This window comes from Chroicocephalus ridibundus, chromosome 3, assembly GCF_963924245.1.
Source record: "Chroicocephalus ridibundus chromosome 3, bChrRid1.1, whole genome shotgun sequence".
Lineage (NCBI taxonomy): Eukaryota > Metazoa > Chordata > Aves > Charadriiformes > Laridae > Chroicocephalus > Chroicocephalus ridibundus.
Genome location: NC_086286.1, coordinates 49,016,184 through 49,037,707, shown reverse-complemented (window position 1 = coordinate 49,037,707; position 21,524 = coordinate 49,016,184). Strand labels below are relative to the sequence as shown.

The following is a 21,524-nucleotide window of genomic DNA, read 5'->3' as shown; positions in this document are numbered from 1 at the left end:
TAGAGAAAGCAATGGCAGGCAAGAATTCCTGTGTGTTGCTGTTCAAAAAAAAAAAAAGCCACCGAACAGATTGCTTTTTTCTTACATCAGACAAATGCTTATACTGGCTTCACTAAACAGAAGTACAACAAAGGCACAGCTTACAGTCAAAGACGTTAAAATAAGATTTTAAAATCCAGAAGCCACTCTCAACTACTTATGATAACAACCAAGTAATGTTTCAACTTCTGAATCTAGCTTCAGCATCAGAGGCTAAATTTGAGAGGGTTTCTGTATTGTGGTAGTTTCTACCCATACATCCGCGTTTATAATACGCACCAGCAGAGCATATTTTTCTGCAGTTCACAAACTGTATTCTTGTCATCAGTACCTGCTATGGACAAATCTCAGACGTGAAAAGCAGAAATGTTAACTTCTACATTCCTCTCAGTCAATACAAACTCCTGGGTTTGAAAAACAGTTCTTCAAGTTAAGCAACTGAAAATGTCACAAAGGCAAAGGAAATTTCAAGGAAAAATACTGAGAATTATATTTTATGGAATGAATATATTAGAATGAGCAGAACAAAGATGGTTGATTTTGTATACAACTAGAATAAAGAAATAGCTACATCACCACTCTTCAAAAACTAATTCCCAAGCCTTTGGAGATATGCCATGCCACACAAACAGAATCCAAGACTGCTACTAGTGCAGATTTCTTTGGAAAAAGAAAGCCCACAATGACAGCAAATTCAGATACGGCAGAAACTGTTCTTCAAAATGTCCTTGTGAAGCCATCTTTAAGTTAACCTTCATTCAAAATCTCTGATATAAATTCATACCTAAGTTCAGTTTGAAACATCAAATTGCCTGACGCAGTAACCTGAAGCTTTACTACCCACACTCCCACCACCCAAGACACGCACTCTCACTGCGAGGAACACTTTTTTTTGTAAGACCATTTTATTCCTTGGGCTCTAATTACTATCAGCACAGCATTGTGTCACACTTTCTCTCCAGCAGGAAAATAAAAATGTTATTTTTCTTTTTTTTTCCCCTGAACTTCCACATTTCACACTAATTTGAGGATTCTCTAAGCAAGAAGGGGAAAAAAGTTATTCTTGTTTTATGACAATGTTTTACATTATTTCCTCACCAAGGGGTACTGGCGTGCACTGGTGGTCAAAAACCCTCAACAGGCAAGAATTCTTATTTTCTTTTAAGTCAGTGCCTACATGTATGGCTCACATCAGAAAAAAAACACTGCTGTAAAATAGATAAAGAATTTGGCTGCCAGTAGGATTGTACTGCATTAAAACCTGCAACAACAAAATAGCATGACTTCGCAGGAAGATACTAAAAAAAAAAAACCCACTATTTGTGAGAACAGGAACTACACAGCTACTTATTTGCAGTAGTCAAGTATCAGCTGGAAGGGAGAGAACAGAAAAATCAGAGGGACAACCCAACACACAGTTAGCAGATGCAAAGAGAGCCAGGCAGCACAGAAGGAGAATCTACTCAGTGATCTTTATACACCAAATCCAAGTTCCCTTCCTGGGGCAGAGCTGAATGTGCTCCTTGGTACAGCAATGAACTAACCTTCTGAACACGTAACTGATTTTTTTTCAGTATCTTCTTGAAAATGAACATTAGTTTTAAGTTAAAAGTTTGGTAGCCTCAGTACTACTTCCATATAATCATGCAAAGAAAGCCTGCTAAACCTTAGTTGAATTTCAAGCATTTACTACACACCAAGATTTTTTTATTATGACAACTGCATGCAGAAGATGCTGTTTAAGCTCTGGAGAAGAAAGACTTTGTTATGAAGAACAACATGCTTCAAGGACTCCCAGGAGCTACTTGGTCTCCCAAAGGTTATAACTTTCTGTAATTCTCAAGGAGGTAAATAATTGTGTGTATTAAGATTGTATTCCTATTAGTTAACACTATACAATGAGGAGAGCAAGGGTCGGGGGGAGAAGAAAGGACTCAAATTTTTAGGTAAGTATACTTATGCATTCATCATGACCATAAGGTCATAGTATCATGCCATGAGATAGTTCAGTAACAGTGCAAAGACAAAAATAAAGTACAAATGACCTGTCCACAAGGATTTTACTCCTCTTCATTAGTCCTTTATAGAGGAAATTATTACAATGCCCTTATCTCTGTGGCATTTCAGGTCAACATTTACCTAGTTTGGAAAACATGTTCAACTACAACTGTCTCATAACCTGAGATCTAGAAAATAAGGCGTTGGCCTGCAGCCTTATGTAGAAAAGTAAAGGCTCTGACATGCCTGTTGCTTCCAACTGTAGCACAGAGTAAACAGTGATGTGAAAGAAGGAATCGGATACATTTTGCCATCCTCAAAAATAAACAAGCTCCAACATATTTAAGAAGTCTTAAAAATTGTAGACAGTACAATGGCAAAAATATCCCAAGCAGATTAAATCAGCTTTTATTTATAAGACATAATACTTACCACTTGCACTCAATGCAGACAGTTTATAAAGTAAAATACCGCGCTTACATCAAATGGTAAAAATATTTTGGAAAAAATGGTGCTCGTTATTTCTTGTTGCAATAGTAGAAATCTCCATTCCAGTTTCTTTTACAGCAGTGTGACGAGACAGGTTTTGTTTAAAAGTAATAAAGGTGGACAGCAAGGGATGCTGAACACTCAACACATTCAGAATTAGTGCATCTTTGAGGCAGCTGCAAAACAGAGCCTTGGCAAATGAACATTGTTGTGAAATATACAGCTTCTCTCAATGAACAGCCCAAGCCTATCATTGAAGTAAAGTTTGAAAAAAACATCATAAAATAGCAAACAAGTTAAAATTTCCAGATACCCAACCACAGGAAAACATTAAGTTGCCAATTTCACCTCCCTTTGACAACTGCAGTTCTCTCGAAACACCTTCTGAGCAATTTTGAAATAAGCTGAAGTGGTGCAACCTTAAGAAAGGCATTGACATTTCTAATGCCCGTGCCACTTACTAGCAGGAGTGATGGCCCAAGAAGGCAGGCAGAATGAAAAAGAAGTTCAATGCCAACTGGTTTGTATCACAGAGAGGCACTGAATGCAGTGGGAGCCACGGTCGTCCCATGCTTGGCAGACCCTAATTCACTACCTACCAAAAGTGGGTACAATCCAAACCACCTGGCATCCTAGGATGAAGCACCATGACTGTGTTGTATCTTTTTTCTTAGTTTTGTACATGCCTACACCACACATTTAATTTCTCTCTACAAACACCATATTTTATAGCTGCCAAAAAAGACACTGTAGTATCACAATGGATGTGGTCTCCATTTCTTGAAGCCTCCTTCTCTACTAACGTAAATCTGAAGGCAGCTGACAGATTCCATTTCCTTGCTATTCACAGTCTATGAAAAAACACAATTGTCATCATTAAAACCCAAAAATGACTGAAAAAGAAATAAATCAGTAGAGTTATCAAGGAGCAATCAAATGGTCAGGTAGAGGTATACAACAGCCCAAACAACAAAACATAAACATGAAGAGAAGAGCTTTCCACTCATATTTGCTCTTAATAGTAAATAATTATTTTTGTCTACAAGTAAGCTTGGTAAACAGGTATACTGAACAGCTCAGTCTAAAACTACATTGTTATTCTTAGCAGAGAGACTATTGTTTTATAAACCTCAAAGCTAAGTGAATTTAACAGGATAACTAAAGTTATACATAGTTGCCATTAGTACAAATGAACAACAACCAAAAAACCCCACATCTGCAGCATGGTATTCTCCCCAGATTTCCTTAATTTCAACTGGATTTGACTTTCAAGCAGAAACCAGGTAATAATACAGGCGGCATATACTAATGGTAAGATTAGTATAATACGCATTTGTTCTCTTAGAGCTTGTGATGATTTTCCGAGACAGAGAAAAGGGAAGTAAAAGTCTAGGCTTCTTTAGCATACCCTTCTTCGCTTTTTGACCTACCGCTTATCTTCACCTGTTTTTTACTTTTCTTACACAGGATGCTTTGTTGGTGACTGATGAAAATTATGTTCAACAGATACTATGCCTTTTAAAACAAAGTAGCAGCCTGTATCACTACCTTTCCCTTCTCTGTTACAGAACACAAGTAAAATGTCTGTTGGTGTGTGCCAGATACTATCAAAATTATTACATTCTGGCAGCCCTTCTTCCTCCATGGAAACTCTGGTTTTGGGCATGATAAACGGAAGCAGCTCATTCCTAGTTTCAGTTACTTACTGAAACAGAAACACTGAGCTCTTTTTTTGTATTCTACTAGTATGCAATTATTTAATGCATAAATCTAGGATCATAAAAGTTCGAGTTAATGGAAAATAATAAAGTGACCATCCAACTTTCTCTTTATAAGCTCCTGGCAAGATAGCAGATTTCCCAAGAAGTATTCACCATACATTCTTTATTCCAAGGGAAAAATACCGTCATGTCAATACCAGTAGCTTTTCATACTTGCAGGGAAAAGTGAACCTGGAATTTATTTACGTAGTACTTTCTTTCAACTAAGACACAAACAGTACAGCTGCTAGAGATTCAAATGCAAACCCAAGAGCACAGCACAGAAACCGGGCAAACGGAACTAATACAACTTCTGCTGTACATCTTCAATCCTCAAAGGAGTAAGAGGGCAGCGTATGTTATAATTCACCTCTATTATTGGAATAGGCATAAAAGCTAGGACTGTGCTTCCAGGAAAAAAAAAAAGGGCAGAATCAAGTTAACAGTTGAAAAACTACATGGTACTACGTGTGAGACAGACTACACTATGATAAGTAAACATAAAAATTGTTATTACTAATATCATGGTAGGGACTAACTACTCCCACTATAAAATGATAAAAGGCTTCTCCATTTTTACTATACATGAGCCAGTCATTACCATTTTCTTCAACAGCAAACAAGAATACCCTTGGATAATGTATTTAGGGGATTAATCCTAAAGTTAACATGGACGATTTAAGACCACATACTTAGGCATGCTAGCACTCAAAGGCACAGTAGAAATACAGCCCATACCATGTTATCCACCTATAAAAGTACAATTGGGAAAATTCCCATCTCAACAGTAGTTCTATCCATGTTAACATCACTGCATTAACTGGCAAGCACTGCTGTTTACCGGCAGAGTTGGAAAAAGCTTTGTTTTCCTGGCAAAATCCAGAATTCAGAATGAGAGGGAAGAGGAGAATTGACTGCTTGATCATTGAACTGTGGGCAAAAAATAGCACTCAGGCATGCAATAACCACTGTAACTTCCAAAACCAGAACCGAAGCCAGTACTAGCACTTCCTAGCACTTCATTGCCATTTTTGTCACTACTTGTATAATGGCAAGAGGTCATTCAAGTATGGGGGGGGGGATGACACACACACAGACGACTACAAAATTATTGTCTTAAACTGATCAGCCTGAAAAAGAAGACTAAACCATGTCACGAGAAAGCAAACATGCTGACATCCCAGCTGCTACAGCCTACTGCCAGTAAGAGCATGAGAACAGACTAAATGAAAACATCGTGAAGTTGCCAGAAGAACAAGTTATACTGACATTCTTCCAAAAACCTCTCCCATTGGAGACTTCTTCCTTCAGCTGACAAAAGAAACAGCTAAACAAATTCAGAGCTAGAAAACTGGTATCTGCAAGCACTAACTGATCACAAAAAGATAGAAAAAAATTCTTATTAATTATTCTAATAAGATGCTTATGTGAAACTATGTTTTCCAGACTGATCATTTAACACTCCCTCTATCACCTACCCCAGGAGAAGGAGCACATTACTTTAACCCACAGAAGACAAATGCAGACAAGTCTTCAACTCACTTGAAACTGCAGATAGCAAGCTGTGTCACTGCAAAGTTCACACTTCTAGGCAAAAAGAAGAAAATTAGACTTGTTCAAATATTGTAGGAGAAACAGCAGCAAACAAAGTTTCAGTACCTACATAAAGGCCCCTGTCTTTGGTTTGACAAAAAAAAAAAACCACCAAAAATCACACAGACACTTTACCAAAACCAGTTTATATCTATCTTCACTTGTATAATAAAATAGAATCTCTACCTAAACGCCTGGTTTACCTAAGAAAATGTGTTTTAAAAAAATCCACCATGTGTCATGATGTTCTGACTAAGAATTATGACAGTGCAAGAAGAAAGTGACAGAGTCATATAGCTAAGGGCAATTAGGGATAAACTCAAACTAAGATGGTATAGAACACAAACAGAAAAGAACTAATAATTGAAGCAAACTGCAGACACTTATTAGCTGTTTTGCATACACAAACAAATGTTTAGAGTCTTGAAGCATTGCCATAATTTCAGTATTCCATGGACTATTTTAATAGAAATTGCCATCTTAAATACAGGATTTTTCCTTAAATTATACTACTCACATCTTTTAAAAGAAGAAAATAACATCTTGGAAGACTATCAAGTTCATACACCCACTAACATCCAACACCTTGCTTATTCATCATCACAAACTGGGTGCACAAACTGGTAGTTTTAGAAAGTCTTCACAAGACTTTACCAAATGACTTGTGCAGCAGTTCCCTTAAAAGGGAAAAAAAAATCGTCTTCAAAACAACTTACAATTGAAAAGAGATCAGCTCAGGCATTGTAAAGTATTCAAAGGAAGTAACATCCAAACTACTCCTGTACCCCAAGACTCATAGAACAAAATCCTAAACTAACTTTTTAATCAACCTTTTGGAACACCAAGGACATTCTTGTAAGTTTGGGAAAAAAAGTCATTACAGGATACATAATATTCAGCAAACAGAAGAAAGAGTTTTACATCAATTTTCTTGTGTACTTATCCAGATCTGTCACGGGAAACTTTTCTCGGTAACTGGGATAACAACATAATGAGATGACAGCCACAATCACAGTTAATCTGAACAAATGCCATGATATTTCCAAACTGTTGTCTGCGTCTGAGCTCTGCTCTTGGAAATAAACATTAGAATATCGCGATTCTAAACAAAATGGAACACGCATGAACTGGAGGTTTCATAAGTGGTCAACATCAGCCACAAAGATTAGACACTAGATGCGGTTCACTGCATAGCATGATTACCATATCAGACCCAGACCTACAATACATTCTCACCCTGTTCTCATGAAAGCTTAGCAGCATGAGGTCCCATCACACTTAAACACCGAAGACTGACAAGCTTGAGCTATCTTTTCCATATGATGTGTAAATTGGGACATTATAATTTGTTACATTTAATTCGATTACTGAATTTTAATCCATAAAAGCCAGTTCTCTTACATAGTTTGTTGATATGCACAGACAAAAAGGTGTGGTTGTGAACGAAAGGCCACACTAAGAGATGGCCACATGAGAATTTCTACTGTAAGACCACAGCTAACGTCCACACACTGATACCTGAATCCTACTAGGAGGAAGCCCTTTTCTGAGTTCATGGTGTAGAAATAACCTAAAACCACTCAAACTTTTGCACAATAGAACCAGGACTCTAGACAGTGCTATAATGCAAACAACAGTCAAAAGTCTCCTGAACAAGTGGTGGTTATCTTTTCACCAGAATTTCCAATATTGTCAGACAGCATTTACAACACCCAAGTTTATCAAGAAAAGGATTACATCTACACAGACAGGCTAGCAAATGTGCTACTGGAAATTGTCAAAAATATTTTCTACTTGCTTACCTTAAAAAAAAAAAAGCTACTTTGGCATATTACTAAATAAAGACACAGTCATGGACAAATTTGAAAAATTTGCAACCATTAAGGAATAATAATGACAAATTTTAAAAAAAAAAAAAACAAAACAAAAATAAAATAAAATCACACTCCAGGACCACCCATGTGTATAAAACCAGGTTTTGCCTCAGTTTCTGGCTCTTGGGATTGCAAGCAGACACAAGAGAGAACATTAAGTGATTGCAGACTGATTTTATCATCTTGATTTTCTAGCTATTGTTCCCAGGATACAAGTAGTATTTTTTCCTAGAACACCACTATGATCCATATTAGTTATCTCAGTAGGTAACCGAAATGGATTTTTAAGCAAATAGCTTTTGCTGTGTATAAAGCTAGGTACTTTATGTCTAGGCTAAGTGAACATCAAGATCAATCTCTTGCTTATTTTTGCTAGAGAATATTCAGGAAGTGTTTGGAATAACTGAACAACTGCACCTTAACAAGGTGTACTGCAGTACTGCATGCTTACCAGGTCTCTCACAAACTTGACAGTCAATGCAGAAAAGTCCTTCAAAATTTTTTTCTCCTCTGTTCAGTATAAGTTTTGCCCTAATATATTTCTAACTCTTGTGATACCCCAGTGGAAGTATCAACACTCTTCCACTCAGTTCAGTCTTCCCACTAAGAATCTACCAGGCCAAACAACACTTGCACTTATGTTTCCATAAAGACAAGAAAAAAAAAGTAAAAAGTTTCCTCAAAAAGCGTTCAGGCACAATTGTTGCTGTACAAAGAAGCCAAGTCCCTCCCTCTGTACTTTTTGCACATTAAGTATGAAACCTAAGGATGCAAACAAGCTGTTTGCTAGGCCACTGCCCACTACTTTTAGTTGAAATACTTCTTTCAGTCTCCAAATGCCTTTTTATTTAACTACCAACACCTGCAAGTTCTTATGACATGCCTGTTAACAGAAAGCACATAGCTTAGCCAATTCGGGGGGGTGTCTTTGACAGACATCTATCAGTTTAAGAGGTATTAAGAGTGGTTCTCAAAAGTGCACCAAGTAACTGAACCAAGCTCCAGTTCTCTCACGGCATCCACCTACAGAGAACACTGAAAGAAAGCTAGATAGTGCATCAGTGGAACGAAAAGGAACATTTCCTTAATTAAAACTTTGAAAAGTATGCACTAACATTGCATACACAGGTAATAACTATTCTACGTGCTAGAACAGTTGGTTCACCATTTGTTGAGACTAAATGACATAGCACATCTTCGTGTCAATAGCTGTTGGCACAGCAACACGGTAAAAACCCAAATACACATTGTGTTGTGAGAGCACAACTCAGAGGACTAAAGAACACCCCCTTAATTGCTCCAAATAGATAATGCTAGAGAAAATGATCAAGGTTGCTGTTGATGGATGGTCTGGTATGGTAACCAGGAGTACTGATACATGCCACTGTAGCAGGAGACATGCTACCATCCATAAAAAGAACGTATTACATTGTTTGGGCAACATATACAACCCTGATTTTGTGAAACACTCCAGCAAGTATATACTGTAATTCAGTCACCCCCACAATTTTGGTAGATTCACCTACCACAGCAGTGGTTTTGTGATAGGAGTCTGTAACCATTTCCCAATGGTTGAAGAGCAATCTGTATATAGGGTAGCCTACCATTAGTCAATAGCAGCTTGCTACCAAATAGAGTAATTAATGAGAAGGAAATTTTCTTTTTCCTTACAAAAGTCTTAAGAGAACCTAAGTGCATTTAAGCGAACAGACTTTTCCATTACACTTAAGAGACCCAAGAGAAAGAAAAGCCAAGCTATCTAAAAACCTTAACATTTCATCTCACTAAAGCATATATCCACATATACACCCATATTTATTGACCATCCTTAAACTGACAGGCCAGCTAGAGCAAATTTATTTTAGCAACTGAAACTAATTTCAGCTGGGCTGATTATTTCCAGGGTGCTTAAACATTTGGAACTTCATACGAGGAGAAAACATTTTCTCCTCATCAAGTCATAGCTCTTTGAGGATTTGTACACAATAGCATTAGCTTGGTGCCAATTCTTTGTATAATCTTTCCTTGGCTTAAGTCTTTTTGTTTCAAGCAGATCTGTTACTCAGTACAGAGAGCCTACTGCACTTTGCTAATGCCTGAATTCAGCAGAATCTCTAGTTATTCTTTGCTCTCTTTAAAAAAAGAAAAAAAAAATGCCCAGGTTTTATGACAATTTTACAACTTCAGAATAGTTATTCAACAACTGAACCTGCAACCTTTTCAATAGGCTCCTTTTTTCCATAAGGGACCATAGTTACAAAGACAACAAATCCAAATTATTGCCTTTGATGGGCACTACATAGCAGTTTTGGGGGATATATGGAATGCTCTAAAATTCAGACTTTATGCTCTTTTACTATCTCATTCCTTTCCCATTTGAATTTCATAAGGAGAGCTCAAAACTAACATCTGCCTGAATAGTCAGTCCCTTCACACAGATGTGCCCTGTCAGGTGGTGGAGCTATTTGAACTAGCATATTTTAACTTGTTTAAATGTTCATAAAGATATCCTGGGCAATTAACAAGACCAGTGTATAAAAAAGGGACAGTGAGGAAAAGGCAACTCCAAAAAAAAGTGTTGACAGTAATTTGCACAGGCTAGGTTGGAAATGTTATCATATGAACAAATTACTTTGTTTTCTCAGAAGAAAAACAACTTTAACATGCAAGTTGATACAAAAAAAAAAAAAAAAACACACACACACACCAAAACACCAAAAGAAGCCTACCTTAAAGCCGCAATGGAATTTTAAAATAAGCTATATTCTAACAGGGGATGTATCAGTCACAGTTTATAGAAAGAAAACAGATGCTGATTTTTTCCACTTTCTTGATCACTAAAGACTATGACAGGACACAATAAATAGGCCAGGACTGCTTCATTCACGGCAAGATTACTTGGCAAATGAACACTTAGAGAACAACAGGTAAACATGTACTCAGTGTGCATCAGTAACATACAGGTTTCATAAAATAATTCGTTCTCCAAATAACAGAGAAAAACCCAACACTCACGCATTTTAAAATTTTCACTTCCACTTTGCAGGGGAGGTCTATCATATGAAGTTTTCTATGAAAGAACCTTACAGATACAGAGGGAACATGAAATGGTTCAGTTTCTAGTGTTACCTAGACTGTCTTATGCTATGCCTTTATATTCCCAAACACACAAAATGATCATTTTGATGTGGACATTTAACATTACTTTCTTTCCCCCCTCCAATCTTCCCTCTCAATCCATTCCTTACTCTTTTCAAAGCTTACATGAAAGGCAAAAGCCAAAGAGAAGATGAGCACCTAACTCGTATCCAAACAAACAGCATGAAAGAATGCACCCAGGTTTTAAAATTTAAGATACCACCTCTTTGAATTACATGATGGCAATAAAACCCGCTTAGTGTTTCCTTGTGTAACACCCACGCTGATACTCTGTTTCCACACTATCCCAATATATTTGGGCAATGACATTCAGCCCCATACCACTGCAAAAGAAAAAAAAAAAAAAAAAAGGCAAATCTCTCACTGCTTCCTGGAGATTCATTATTAGAATTCGAAGGTATCACACAACACATGGCACCACCAACATATTGGCAATATATGGCTTCTCCACTAAGTCTTAATAAAAATCACATTTAGTAACAAGTTATCAATGGCCAGAGAGCAGAAAAACTGTTCATACAACACCTGGCTACACACCGATTTATACTGCTATAGCTAAACTACTGTCAAGAGTAGGTTATTTAATAAAAGACTTAGGTGGACCAAAACAATTTAAACAACAATAAAGTTTATAATTTGCATTGACTTTATTTGAGCAGCTTACATTCATTATCTAAGTTGCACAGGATCAACTGTGTCCCAATGTTTTCTTTCCAAACAGACTTAACTTAACAAAAGGTACTGTATATTATATTATTTATAAATTATATGTAGTTACCAAAAAGCCAACCAAAAAAAATGTATAGGCTATCTGCTGGAATTATTATTTTTAAATAGTTTCTAGGCACACAACAAGGGTTACTCTCTCATGACACCCAAAGGTCTCTCTTCCATTCTGTAGTAGAGTATCGTTCTGACTGGCTTTCTAGCAGGCAATACCACATCTCTAATCTGACCTACCATCATCTTAAAAAAAACAGTATCAGTTATATACAAGCCCTTGGATACCACATAACATCGTAAATCAAAGAGAAAAGGGCCAAAAGAACAGACAAGACAAAAGAGCAAAAAATAATCAAATAATCAGGATTTCTAAGGAAAAAAAAATATGGAATTATCATGTAATTTTGAAGACTGACATTGAAGTTCTCTAGTATACGTTTAAATGGTTTATACTTTGTTTTTCTAGGTTGGTTTAAAGACAAAGTGATGACATTTTCATTTTGGTAATCACCACTGAGATGGATCTTTAATATTCTTCATATGAAGCAATATCCTACCTTTTCTAAACTAGAAAAAAGTGCTATTATATCACTTTCCATGTTGTATTTTTTGAGGGATCTAGAATACATGGAAAGAACAACTGCCATTAATTTGCAATACAATTCAAAACACAAAACTGACAAGCCAGAACAGGTAAGGTATGTGGCACACTTCATTAGCGCACTAGTTAATTTTTAAAAAATATCTGTCAAAGGACATCACTACAACTTACAAACTTTGTACACAGAGATCACAGCAAGCACAGCAGCAACAGAATAACACGGAGAAGCACAGCAAACTACTACAATATCCACAGAAAAGGGGAAAAACTAGGGGGAAATCTGGTTAACTAGCCTGTTTCATATGAAACTACTGAAGAAATCATTCTTGTTTCCCCAACCCCTTCTGCCATCACTACAGCCCTGCTCTACTTCTCCGTTTATGAAACAAAATAGCTATCAGTAATCCAGGAGCGATAGCATCTGTACCAAAGCCAGAGTCATCAGTTTCTAATCTGGCAGGTTGCAGGGGACAACACACCAGTCTTCTAGCTAAGAATTAATTTCTCGCTACCCCTCCATATCAAGAGGGAAAAAAATACCCACTGAAGCACTTCAAACAGAAAGGGAGGAAAAGGGAAGAGCCCAATATGACCACAGACCTAAACAGACAGCACAAAGTTTGCATCTGACAGTCTTTTCATTGCACTCAGAATTAAATTCTATGAAGTAATCCGCAAAAATAAGTAACTGAATTGACAAGATAGTAATTTTGTTAAGTGACATATGTGAGATTAAGAAAACATATGTACGACAAATTTCAGAGACTCATTTTTACATTCTAGTGAGAGAAGGACAGCTTTATTATTCAAGTGCCTGGGCATTTAATTTCTTTCCCATTTATTATAGAATTGTAGAGAAGAAAAACAATCATGAGCAGAAACTGTTACCTGTTATACAGAGGAACATCCTGTTTTACCTCCTTGCACCTTCTAGGAAATGAATGCCACAGAAGTTACACATGATAATTTGACTTTTTTAGCCTTTGATATCTTCACTTGTCTAAAGATCAAGATATCAGAAATCATATCCAATGTCACATCATATAACGGACTGAAGTTACATTTAAAAATGATGTGGCAAACTAAACCTAGTATTTAGCAATTAAAACAGGCAATGTCTTCCTCAGATGAAAGAAAATAACAGAATTGGGGAGGTTACTTTTAACGCCTTTCCAAAAAAAAAAAAAAAAAAGCTCTACTGCCTTCACACACAACTTGAGAGAAAGAGTCAAAAGAAGTTACACTCTGCAGTTTCACTCTCTGACAAAAAGAGGTTAATGTACCTAAAATTAAAACACATTTCCTTCTTCCTCCTACTTAAACCTTCAAAAAGAAGGTTACATACACTGAATCTGTAGTATATGTAGTGCTTTTGCTCTCCTGTGTATGTCATTATGTATAATGGCAATAAGAACCTCATTTAACAGTAACTTAAATAGTTCAAGGGCTCCAAAAAAGGAAAAAAGGAAGCTTTCTGTATGCTGAGAGGCATTATTCTCAAGTTTTATCCTTGTAGAACAAGAACTTGCAAAGCTTGCTTCTCTTTCCAACGCTTTCTCAAAAGCGATTGAGTCACTTTTAGTCAGTCACGTACTCAAGGCAAAGCATCACCTTCTACCTTTGGATTTACTTCATCTCAGCTAGCTCCATGGTACAGCCACCTATCAAAACCTTGCTCCAAAATAATAAAAAATAAAAATAAAACAAGACCACCCCCAAACCAGAATATGGAAAGGAAAAATAGCACTATATACAGGGTAATAATCAGTTCCACAGGAGAAGCCTGCCTCCTTGTGGCTCAACTAATCATAAATCAGATTTCTCCAATTTGTTCCATTACATCCAGTAAATCTGGTGAGCCAAGAGAGTAACAACAAGCTTCCAGTTTGAGGTGGCTTTTGGGTTTGGTTTTTTCTTTGGTTTTGGGGTTTTTTTGGGGGAAAGGGGAGAGTTGATGAAAAAGAAAGACGTTTCTAATTTTAAGAAACTGGCAAAAGTTATCCGTCTCTGATTACTGAAAGATTGCTTTTAGCCTCCTTTTCTAGATAGCAAAGATGGGCCAGGAGGGGACAGAGGCCCAACTTAAAAACAACCGACATTCTTTACAGGGCAACAAAAGCAAAAGCTTGTCCGCACTTTGGCACCTAAATCCAGAAGGGTCCAAACCTTGGCTCAGCTGCAGCTTAACCTATCAGGCTTCTCTTGATGCCTTAGCTTTCAACGGATAAATCCCCCTTCTGCCTACAGGTCTGCTTCAGGGTACACCTAGGAGGATTTCACTCTTGGCAGCGGTGGAATGTTTGCTGCTTTCAACAAGATGCAGACATTCCTCTGTCCTGCCTGAAGGGCTCAATTACATGGGGCTACTTTCTTAATGCCTAGAAGAGTAAGTCTTTTAGAAAACAGCTGGGGCTTTTGGCTTTTTTTTTTAATCCAGTCACTCTATTGTGCAAGAGCTTAGTGGTTAAAGAACTCAAAACCTGTGTGACAAATACACAAATTCAAATTCACACCAGTCTTAGAAGGGGATCACATCATCAGGATGACTTCGGCTTGGGAGAGCATGAGTAGCTTTCCAACCATCTTGCAAAAGCTGCTCCATTTTGTGCAAGTCTGAGACACAAACCACTTTTGCTACAGATTAGGAAAGTCATCCATGAAAAGAAGGGAAGTTCCAGCCTCCAGTCCAAAGGCTTTTTAACATGAAACACATTAAGTCAATGCAAAAGTAGCCCACATTTTTCTCAGTCTCACAACTGTTGGGCTTGCAATTTGCTTTCTTCTGTGTCACAACCCCTGTTTTAGGAACTGTTTTTCTACCCTTTAAAAAAGTGAATCGGATTCACTCTTTCCAATCTACAACACAGTGATTTTTCTGGAAAAGGAGTGAACTGAACCCATGGCGCTCTCATGCTTGCAATCATTTTAATTGGAGATTCACTGGAGGGGAGAATCAAAAAGAAAAAATTAAAAAAGAGACATTTCTGCTCCCCTCCAAGCACATTTTGAATGAAAGGCCTTGACTCTACCTTTTTTTTTTTTCCAAGAAAAAAAAATAAAAGAAAAAGGTTGGCACGCCTAAATTACAGACATAGAAGACATCCTTTCTTGCTACTACAATTTTTATGTCTACATCCAGAATGAGAAGCATTGCAGGTTCCTTTTTTTTTTTGTTATTATGATTTACACATTTACTAATGAGACAGCTTCTACATTATCTGCTCTAGCCCTTTCGTGCCTGCTCAACTCCTGCCAGTCCAGAGCACTGCACGCAGGGCTGTGGATTCCACCACTCTTGCCAGAGGCCAAAAATTAGGCAAGGCTGTACCGCACACTGCAATATTCAAATAGCTTCATAGACCTCATTAGAAAGGTTATAAATGGAGAATCAAAATAAGTAGAAACTTATATTAACTCTGAGACTACTCTAATAAAAAAAGCAAAGCAAAAAAAAAAAAAATCACTCTTTTCTCTTACTCGGCTGCAATCCTGGCAAACACCTTCAACTCTACTGAAGAGAAAGGGAATTGGTGGTGTTCATCACATCACGGGACTGGCTGCCATACCAAACAAGTCCAGTACGTCTGGATAACGCACTGTCTGTGTATGGGGAAAAAAAAAAAAAATCATCCTTACGGAAAAAAACATTCTGTTTGTATAACCAGATCTGTAATTAACATGCAAATTACTTACAAAAATGAAGAACTATCCCAGCTTTTGTAATTTTATAGACTGAACACGGCAGACACTTCAATTTATTAAAAGTGATGTTCTTCTGTAAGCAACTCTGTCTCCATTATATTGAAATAGTGTGCAAGTAATAAGGACTACATGAAGTCATACACACCAAGAAATTTACTACAGCAGGGTTTCTGTTCATAAGTTTAAGACAGTTTGTGGTTTTGCTTTATACCAGGGCCTGACACTAAGTTAATAAGCCTTTTATTGAGATTCAAAAGCTATTACATTACACACATCTTCTTCTACTTACATTTGCTAACCTATGCTGAGGCCCAGGATTAAATTTTACGCTTCGCTGACAGAAAATAGAATCCTAAATCACAAATCCACACATAATTGTTAATTTCCCCACTTTTTTCTTGTGGTCACAGTACCTATTTTCTTCCTTACCACACAGCCTTACTCTAGACTTTCACATTTTTAAACCTAGCTCTGAGCTTCAGTTTAGGCCTACGAAATTTCTCATTTTCTTTAAATTATCTTCACTAAACTCTCCCCATTACCCCGACCAGAAAGGTTTACTAAATTTTGAGCAGAACGTTAACAACTACTGAAGCAAGGATCAGGATCATAGGTCTCCTAAAACCTAGTAAAAACTCTTACTAATATCAATAATAAACAGCAGCAGGTTCTAGTAGATTAAGTACCTGACTTGTACTCAGAAAAAACAGGTTTCTTTTCTATTTTATCCTCACCTAGTCTTCTAGGTGACCTTGGGCAAATCACTATCCCCACACTGATGTTTCCCCAGCATTAAAAATGAACTGTACAGAGTTGCAAATCCGTCTGGAAACTCCAAATGAAACACACCATAAGACTTAAAAATACATTTCCCTACCTTCAGATATATTTGCCTTAGATAGCTATTCTTTATCCCATTATACATCATCAGCAGCGTAAGATTGCTTTTACTTTCTAAATACGCTACGGTTGTTCCTCAAAAAAGGCTTTAGGCTAGTGCCTTACTTTGTATCACATGCTTGATCTATTTCTGATACTGTATCTACTTTGAAAGACCAAGAGCTTGTATTTAGCAATACACACTTAACACACACTTTAATATATTATGTCAAAAGTTGCTGTTGAACGCATTCCTAAGCTACTGGGAGAAAATAAAACAGGACACATGAGAACAGAGAGCCAATTACCAACGAGCAGCAACTCATTCTCTAGACCCTTGCTCACGTAAGCAATCTTGTAAGTAATCATGAAAGTATTCGTTTCCACAACCTACCACGGGAACCAGTCATCAACAGATTTTTACTGAGAATACATGCACTGATGAACCAAACTGCATCAAAGCAACAAAGAAAGATTCCTCTTCTTATGCACTGCTGGACTTAAGAAACATTACTTTCCATTTAACAGGAAACTGACATTTAGCAGCAAATAACACTGCTTAACTGCGGTGCACTTCACTCACTTGCCCTCTTCCCATTTCTGGGTTTGTTTGGGGTTTTTTTGAAAAAAAATGATGTAATCATGAGATGCTTTTCCACTTTTCCTATTCCAAAATACAAGGCTTAAACAACAGTTTCTAAAAGCTCTTGGCTTTGCTAGTCTTTGGCAGAAAAAAGCCCACCAAAAAAGCGCACTTGATCATAACTATTTTTTCTAAACAGAGATTAGTGGATAACGTTGACACTTCCCATATCATGCCACAAAAACCTGTTTTGATTGACATAAATGTGAACTATGACGTACTTAACTTCCAGCTATTTTCCTAATCATTGAATTACTACAACACATTGAAAAATTTACTTAATAAGTTGATGGACAGAATAATGCAAAATTAGTCCTGTACTGCCAGACAACTTCTTGAACATCAGTAACTGAGCCGTTAGAAAAAAGGAAGAGACAGACCTTCCACACCACAGACACGAAACGTGACAAATCCAGCTATTTCCTGAAATATTGCAAAACCGATCGGAAAACTGTATCTTTTGGGCGTAGCGATAAGGAGAAAGGAAACCGCTGTGCATCCAAGAGGGGGGAAAAAGCGGGGGGAAACGCATTTGCAGCTCGGATCCTCGGCTACTCTCTAGGTGGGAACACCAGGACAGACGACTCCGGTGCCAGCGAGGGAAGGAAGGGGCAGACGTTATCTGCCGGGAGGGGAGCGGAGCGGAGCAGACACACACAAACCCCCAACCCCGGCCCGGGGCTCAGCCCCGGCCCCCCCCGGCTCTCCCCTCCCACAGCAACTTCCCCCGGCCCGGGACGTGGCCGGCCGCAGTTGGATAGGGAGCGACGTGACGAGGCTGAAACCGGTCTGAAGTCCACAAAGAAGCCATCTGCCTCCGGGAAACGGGCTGGGGAAGGGCGGGCGGGAGGAAGGACGGGAAGGAGAAGCCCGGAGGAGTTTCACCACGCCTGAAAGCGACCGGCTCTCCGCCCCGCGGGGGTGAGGAGACAACCCCCCCCAACCCTCTCCTCCGCCGCTGCCCCCGCCCCGAGCCGCCCCGCCGCCGGGGCACGGAGCGGGCGCACCTTCCCTGCCCGCCCCGCGCAGGGGCTCCGAGCTGGGCTCTCACCTTCCTCCCGCCGCCACCGCTGCCTCCGGCCAGCGCGGCGCTGCCGCCCGAGTACATGTAGTAGGCGATGCCCAGCACCCAGAGGAAGGCGAAGCAGAGCAGCAGCCGAGACCTGCGCCGCATCGTCCCTCCCGCGCCGCCGCCAGGCCACCAGGAAACGGCCAGCAGCAGCCACCGCTCCTACCGCCGCCGCCGCCGCGCAGGGTCAGGGGGCAGAGGGCGAACGCCCGCCCCCCCGACCAATCCCGCGCCGCCCGGCCCCGCGGGGGGCGGGGCGGGGCGGGGCGGGACTACCGGCGTCGCCATGGTTGCAGCACGCCGGGCCGCCGGCCGGGCCGCCCCCCCCCCGGCTCCTCCTCCTCCTCCGCTTCCCTCACGGGCCGGGGGCCGCGCGCCCCCGGCGGCGGCAGAGGAGCGCACCGGCACGGCCCCGCCCCGCCCCGCCCCGCCCGCCGGCTGCCTGCCTGAGGGGCGCGCGCTGCCCGCCGCCCCGTGAGGGGGTTGCCGCGCGCTGCGCCTCGCGACCAACGGCCGAGCGGCGCGGAGCAACGGCTTCCCCTCCCTGGGGCGGCGGGATCGATATATTCCCCTCCGGCTGCGCTGTCCCCGGGCGGGTGGGAGAGCAGCCGGCCGGCGCCCGGAGCGGCGGGTGCGGCAGCGCGGTGTGGCTTCGGAGCCGCTCTGGGGGCCGCTTCGCCGGCTCGGCGCGCTCTGGGCCCCGGCCCGCCGCCTCCCACCCCCGGCCTGCCTTCGGGCCGAAAGCGGCGAAGGGTCGGTGGCCGCGCTGTATGGAGCGGCCTCCCGCGGGGTCCCGACGGAGCTGGGGCACGGGCAGCGCCGGCAGCGGGAGCCCTGATGTGAGGGGTGATCCCGGCTCGCAGGGTTTGCTGGTGGCTGTACCGCCGTTCAGTGCGGTCTCTGAGCACTGTAGTGCGCCACTGGTGTGTTGGATCACTTGGGTTGTCTCGCTCCCACCTGTATTGGTGGATTATATAGAGGCTCCCAGGTCCACAGAAACTCCAGGCTGGCCACCACAGGTGATGTCCATCTCTCTCCTTGCTCTTCCCACCGAACAGCAGGGAACGGAGAAAGTGCTTTATGAAGGTGTCCTTGAAGCCACTTGAGGCAGGTAGTGAGGCTGGTCTTCATTAAACCTCAAAGGTGAGAAAGCAAAGCCATGTTGGATGATGCCCAGTGTCCTCTGCGTGACAGGTGTCTGCGCCTCATTTGATAAGTCTGCCTTATGTTATTTAAGAGATTCTTATGTGGCCTTATGAGAGACATCAAGCTCCTGACAACCCCACCATCCCACTGAGGTCACGCACCTAATCCCCTTGCACTTCTGGTGTCACTGCACTACAGCAGTGCCCTGTCTGGAAGCACGGTTGCCCCTACGCGGGCCTAAAGAGACCTCTGTGGGACTCTACCTGGACCTTCCCAGGAGGTGAGGCTCCACTCTTAGAGGCTGGTCTGTTGATACGGGGTCATTGCCTGAGAAAATCACCTTCTTTCTGCTTACCCAGTTCCACCCTGAAACACCTCAGGACAGACGCTACACTGCTGCTGGCTCTCACTGTGGTTCACTGACTTGTGTGTGCACGGCTCATGCTGCTGTTTTTCCACGCCACTGAGTTTCCTGTTGGTCGGCATTTGCTGCTATCTCATCCCACTGTGAGACATCAAGAAACAAGAACGCAAAACTAAGAAGGGAAGAGACATATTCCCTAACAATTAAAAAGCACCTCTATTTCAGAGCCACGGTATCCACTCAAAGCAGAATATTCCTGGTTTTCAAAGGTTATAAAAAGTATGCATTCAAGGAGGGTAAAATAAAGACATTTCTTTCTTCAGAGCAAATGACTCAATAAGCTCAGCATTACGATTCTTGGTGTTGGAGGGAGTTGGAGAGAGACACCCGATTTGTGCAAAATACAACTTTTGGAATCAAAAAACCGGCATCCATTGAAGTGAGGTACACTGGAGAGCATGGGCTGCCAGGAGACACGCAGATGTTCTGGATGAGAGTTTTTGATTTATCCAAAGTGTGTTTGATGCAAGTGAGAGCAGTTCCTGCAAAAGCACCGATTGTGCCTGCGTCTAAAAAGACACACACATGCACCACGCCAAAGGCTAAATTTTAATTAGCAAGATTTTCTATATATTTCAGAGCAGGCTCAGCAGCCCAAGAATTTGAACTTGCTGATAAACTCCTGCTGCTTAAGCTCTACCATCAGCCAGAAGTGAGATGAAGGAGGAGCTCCCCTGCTGCTGGGGGACTCCTTCACCGGGCAGATCTGCCGAGGGAGAGGGTGCTGTGCATGACATGCTTCCCCACAGAAAACATCATCCACTTGCGCGTGTAAAGTGCTCAATTCTGGAGCCCATTAATCCCATTTAACCTTACAAAATCTGCAGGCCGCTTACTCTTTAAACACCTCACAAAGCCCACAGAATCACTTCTTGCCCTTTTCATAGTCTAAAAGATCTTGGGACGGTCTTCAAACGTCTCCCTGAAGCCCCAGGTATTTTCACTGATTTTAGCAATGTGCTTAGATAGGTTTTTCCCTTTCCAGAAAAATTAGCCAGCCATGCATGTACAGAAAATCCGTCTGTAGCTGCACACTTTACAAGCTTACCGAAATAATCCACTGCACATGCTCAATCGTGGTTTTCAAAGGTTTATAAGTCAGTCAAATCAAAACTAATTTCTTCTCGAACAAGCAAATACATGCCTACTTCAAGGAAGGCTACTTCCATGTCAGAGTTCATTTTTCAGCCTTCTGCTGATAAAGTTACAGAAATGCTCCAAAGAGGCTCTAAGAACCTATTTAGCTTGAGAAACACATTTATTTTTTTTTTTCACTCTCTTGATATTCTGAACTGGCTGAACCAGTTCTGTTCAAATCTTTCCAAAATATTCACATTTGGACAAAGTCCCAATCCGGCAGATTTCATCCTGAATCATTTATATTTCAGAGACCACAGAAAACGCAGAGGTTTAGAATGGAAAATG

At 40.6% G+C, this 21,524-nt stretch overlaps 1 protein-coding gene across 1 annotated transcript in view; it reads right to left on the bottom strand.

The window, feature by feature from the left end:
• GALNT2 (polypeptide N-acetylgalactosaminyltransferase 2) overlaps nt 1-18,723 on the bottom strand; it is a 97,225-nt gene extending 78,502 nt beyond the window's left edge. Inside the window, exon 1 of the mRNA XM_063329060.1 lies at nt 18,512-18,723. Within this exon, the coding sequence (XP_063185130.1) occupies nt 18,512-18,634 (123 nt within the window). The 5' untranslated portion in view covers nt 18,635-18,723. The remainder of the gene's footprint in view (nt 1-18,511) is intronic.
• Between the last annotated feature and the right edge of the window lie 2,801 nt (nt 18,724-21,524).